Source organism: Nerophis lumbriciformis, linkage group LG19 (assembly GCF_033978685.3).
Source record: "Nerophis lumbriciformis linkage group LG19, RoL_Nlum_v2.1, whole genome shotgun sequence".
Taxonomy (NCBI): Eukaryota; Metazoa; Chordata; class Actinopteri; order Syngnathiformes; family Syngnathidae; genus Nerophis; species Nerophis lumbriciformis.
In genome coordinates, this window is record NC_084566.2 from 43132233 (window position 1) to 43136804 (window position 4572).

General features: G+C 50.4%; 1 protein-coding gene across 1 annotated transcript; it reads right to left on the reverse strand.

The window, feature by feature from the left end:
• Positions 1–832: 832 nt before the first annotated feature.
• Positions 833–3735, reverse strand: fem1a (fem-1 homolog a). The gene has a single exon (XM_061978734.2). The coding sequence runs from the start codon at positions 3570–3572 to the stop codon at positions 1719–1721; it is 1854 nt and encodes a 617-aa protein (XP_061834718.1). The 5' UTR covers positions 3573–3735; the 3' UTR covers positions 833–1718.
• Between the last annotated feature and the right edge of the window lie 837 nt (positions 3736–4572).

Sequence of the window (4572 nt, forward strand, 5' to 3'; positions counted from 1 at the left end):
TAAGGGCTTAAAGGTGTAAAAATAGTAATTAAACAATGTTAAAATGATAGGCTAATTGTTTGGCACAAGGCATGAATAAATATTATGCCTTGTTGAGGGCGACATCTAGTGGTAAAACATTGTTAAGACACTTGGCAAGAAACAGTCCAACAATCCCCACTGCAACAACTATATTTCAACACAGTCTTAATGCCAACAACCATCTGGTAACCCCAAACACAGGTCATGTGTTTCGACTAAAGAGTGGATACCAGCTGGTACCAACGTGACACCTGAAATATTAACCACAACAGCCACAATGGCAAGACATTAATAAAACATTACTAGAAAAGGAGGTGTGTGTTGACCCGAGTCCCATCCCCGCTAGTCACCCTGTGACCTGCCGGAGTGGGAAGTGTGACACTATCCCCCATTTTCAGAGTTGGTGCGAGGGCGATTCTGAAAAGATCCCTAAAATTAGAAGAGCAAGCGCCCTGGTCTCTCTCTGCCCCGCAGCAGTGACGCTCTCTGCACTATTTATATTGGGAGCCGCTCAACCTGCAAAGATCAAGTTTCTGTCCATCTTTATTTCGGTATGCCGCAGTTTAACGCGAGAAGCTTTTTGGGTGAAAAGGCGTTCCTAATGTCCCGGTTAGCAGAACTTTATGGCCGTTTAATGAGGATGTGCGACAAGTGCGACCATTTAAGCGTGCGTAACAAGCACCTGGAGAACACCACAGAGGGAGCGGGGGAAACAACCCTCGGACCAATTTGCAGACGCAAAACGAGCTGGATATTTGACACAAAGCGCAGTAGAAATAGTAATGAGCACCGTACACAGGTCCTGCTGTCACACTCAAGTTTATTTAGGTGATGGCTCGACACCCTCCACACCCACAGTTTCATACCAGCGCTGGAACACACCAGCATAGACAGAGAAAGGCAGTCTGTAGTCTGAACGTTAGTTGTCCATTTAGAGCATCAACAGACGTGGTAACACAAAAGTAGGACTAAGATGCCAGGGGCCACAACGCCGTCATCCCCAACTGCATCTGAGGTTAAAAGGGGACTTGAACAAGATAACGAGAAATACTTGATTTTGTTGGAGTGTTTTGAACGGCCACATGCACGGTTTGGATGATAAGGCATTTCAAGGAAACATTTGGAATCAGAAGCTTCATGGTCTAGAACTCCCATTTAAAAGAAGCAATTGAGAAGTACCCTTAAGTCCGATCTGTTCACAGTGATGCTTTGCTTCAGGAACTTAACCGCCAGACCACAGTGACTGATTTGTTTTTAAATGCGGTCTCTAAATAACCTGAGGAGTCCCCTGGCGTTTTGTCAGTTAGGGTGATATGTTAGTGGCTTTACATCACAGAGGCGTTTGGCACAGTGCGCTTTAACAATTTCCTAAGCAGACAGAACATGTCAACAAGTAAAAACCCGCCAGAAACAATAAATACAAGCAAGTGTGGCTGGTTGGGTTCTTTCAATTATAATTTCTGAACATTTTGGACAAGCAATCGCATTCAAATTGTCCTTTTCATGCATCGTAATTGACCAGATGTTGTCAGTCACCGCATCAAACCCGTTTAGATACAAGCGTACTTTGGGAAATGTTCATTCTAAATGCCGGACTGCGGTGGATCAAAGTCATGAGTCCAAAAGCGAAGCAAGCGGAGGTTAGAGACAAGAGAAAGGTGAGGTCAAGAGAAAGAGTCAGGGGTCAGTGATGGAGGTCAGTGCAGCTCAATAAAACCTTCCATCTCTTCAGAGATGAGTCCCCTGTAAGGAAGTCTGTGCTTTTCCACCGCACGAGCTGCCAGGCACTGAAGAGTGATGTAGTTGAGCGGGAAGAGAGCCGAGTGTCCAATATTGTGCTCACCTAACAGCTCGTAGGACGTCTTCCTCTGTGCGTTGGTGGCGTCAAAGTGCGCCCCGGCCTTCATGAGAAGCGCCATGATCTCCGGGCATCCGTTCAACGCGGCGATGTGCAGTGGAGTGTTGTTCTCGCAGTCCCTCGAATCGACGTCGGCGCCGCACTCCAAGAGCAGCGACGCCACCGCCTGGGAGGGGAAGCGGCCAACGGGGTAGCGCCCCACGGACGTGGTCTCCTTGTCCACGGCCATGTGAAGCGGCGTGAAGCCGGAACGGCCGCGAGGATTCAGCTTTAACAGGCGGTAGACCGTGTGCTTCTTCTGGTGCTCCTGCTCGGGGTTGCACTCCAGCTTCTCCAGCAGAAAGACGAGGTGGAGGATGATGGCGAGCGATTTGGTGAACTGCGGGACCTCCGGCGGGTTGTCCCTCTGCGCCACAGCTCGCTCGACCTCTCGCACACTTTTACCCAACACGGTCATCAGATCGTGGAAGGTGATGCGCGTGGACAGGGTGCCCTTCGCACGGTCTTGAAGGACAAAGGAGAAGAGCTCGGCAAAGGACAGGAAACTTGAGGCCGTCATGGGGCTGAGCGGGTCCAGGTTGCTCTGCTGCATATCCAAAGCGTATTTCCACAGGCTGGTACATCTTTCAAAGTTGCTAGAGTCGGCGTAGACGGCTCCTCTGTAGCGGATGTAATAGGAGGTGTCTGGGTGGGACGGTCCCAGGATGCGCTCGCGGACCAACAGGGCCTGCATCCTCATCTCATCAGGGTCTGTGATCAGAGCCTCCAGTTCCTCTGCACTGTTCACCTCCTGGGCACAGCCATAAGCAGGAACGGGGGCCCCAGGTGGGGGCTTGGTCAAAGAGCCTGTTTTTTCCCCCGGCTGCCTCAACTCCATTGCCCGTCGCCAGTACTTCATGGCTCCGAGCAGATCCCTCTTCTTGTCCACAAAGGTGGCCCCGAGGAGTTCGAGGGAATCTATTCGCTCTTCCCTGGAGGTGCGGGGCTGGTGGGCGAGGTACTCCACGATGTTGGTGTGCCCCGTGACGCTCGCGGCGAGGAGCGGGGTCATCCCGTAGCCGTCCCTCTCCATGCGGGCGTCGCACCTGAGCAACATCTTCATGATGTCCAGGCTGCCGGACTCGGCGCAGTCGTGGAGGGCGGTGTTCCCCTTCACGCTCTTGCGGTTGACGTCGGCCCCCCGGTCCAGGAGGAACTTGGCTATCTCCTTGTGGCCCTTGTAGCAGGAGATCATGAGGCAGGTGTGGCCGTGCCTGTTGGCCACCTCCATGTCAGCTCGGTGCTCCACCAGGTAGCGGACGATGTCCAGGTGGCCATCGAAGCAGGCGGCCCGCAGCGGGGTGGAGTTGGTCAACGTCGCGTTGTTCACCGAGGCGCCGTGTTTTAAAAGGGTTTTCACGACCAGGAGGTGACCGGCTGCCGAAGCCGCCCACAGCGGGGGGGCTTCTTCGATGGTCTCGCCGTCAAAGTTCACCGCGCCGCCGAGTTCCACATTGGCTTTACAATGTCCGATGAGGTAGTCCACGACCTCCAGGTGTCCGTACCGCGATGCCACCAGGAGAGAGGTGCCTCCCTGGGTTTTCTCCTCCGATAAAGCTTCGAGCTCGGCGGGAGTTTTGTTGCCGAGCAACTTCTGGATAAGTTTCAGCTTACCGTCTCTGGCCGCGTTGAACACCGCCGTCGTTAAATCCATTGTTAAAGGACATCAACCCCATAACCACTCATGGTCGAGCGCACTAACATGTAAGTGTGTCTTTTACAAGCAACATTAGTTTGGCGTTTGGCTCTCCTCCTTCTTCCATTTTAAGGCAGGATGATGTCAAGATGGCGTTTGTGTTGCTTGACAGTTCTGTGTTTACAATAGCGACAGTGCATTGTGGGTAATGTAGTTGAATATCTTCAATAAGAGCGGGCTTTTTTCGTAACTTTAAACTACATCTCCCATGGTGCAACTGACTTAAATGACCTACAGTACCAGCTGACGGGGTTCGTACCGTTCGTTCCGTATTTATTTTCAGACAAACAAGACGCGCCAATGGACAAAATAACGTCATGCCAGTAAGTTCTTCTGGCTCTCTTCCTTCCATTTTAAGGCAGGATGTCAAGATCGCGTTTGTGTTGCTTGACAGCTATGTGTTTACTTATAGCGGCAGTGCATTGTGGGTAAGGGAGTTGTAACTCTACAACGGAAGCGGGCTTTTTCGTTGCTTTAAACTACATCTCCTATGGTGCAACTGATTTAAATGACCTACATTCGTTCCGTATTTATTTTCAGACAAACAAGACGCGCCACCGGACAAAATAACGTCATGCCAGTAAGTTCTTCTGGCTCTCATCCTTTTTTTCCATTTTAAGGCAGGATGTCAAGATAGCGTTTGTGTTGCTTGACAGTTATGTGTTTACTTATAGCGGCAGTGCATTGTGGGTAATGTAGTTGTAACTCTTCAATAGGAGCGGGCTTTTTCGTTGCTTTAAACTACATCTCCTATGGTGCAACTGATTTAAATGACCTACATTCGTTCCGTATTTATTTTCAAACAAACAAGACGCGCCACCGGACAAAATAACGTCATGCCAGTAAGTTCTTCTGGCTCTCATCTTTTTTCCATTTTAAGGCAGGATGTCAAGATAGCGTTTGTGTTGCTTGACAGTTCTGTGTTTACTTATAGCGGTAGTGCATTGTGGGTAATGTG

Excerpts from the sequence above, each read along its gene's own strand:
- fem1a (XM_061978734.2), bottom strand. The coding sequence starts at position 3,572 with ATGGATTTAACGACGGCGGTGTTCAACGCGGCCAGAGACGGTAAGCTG.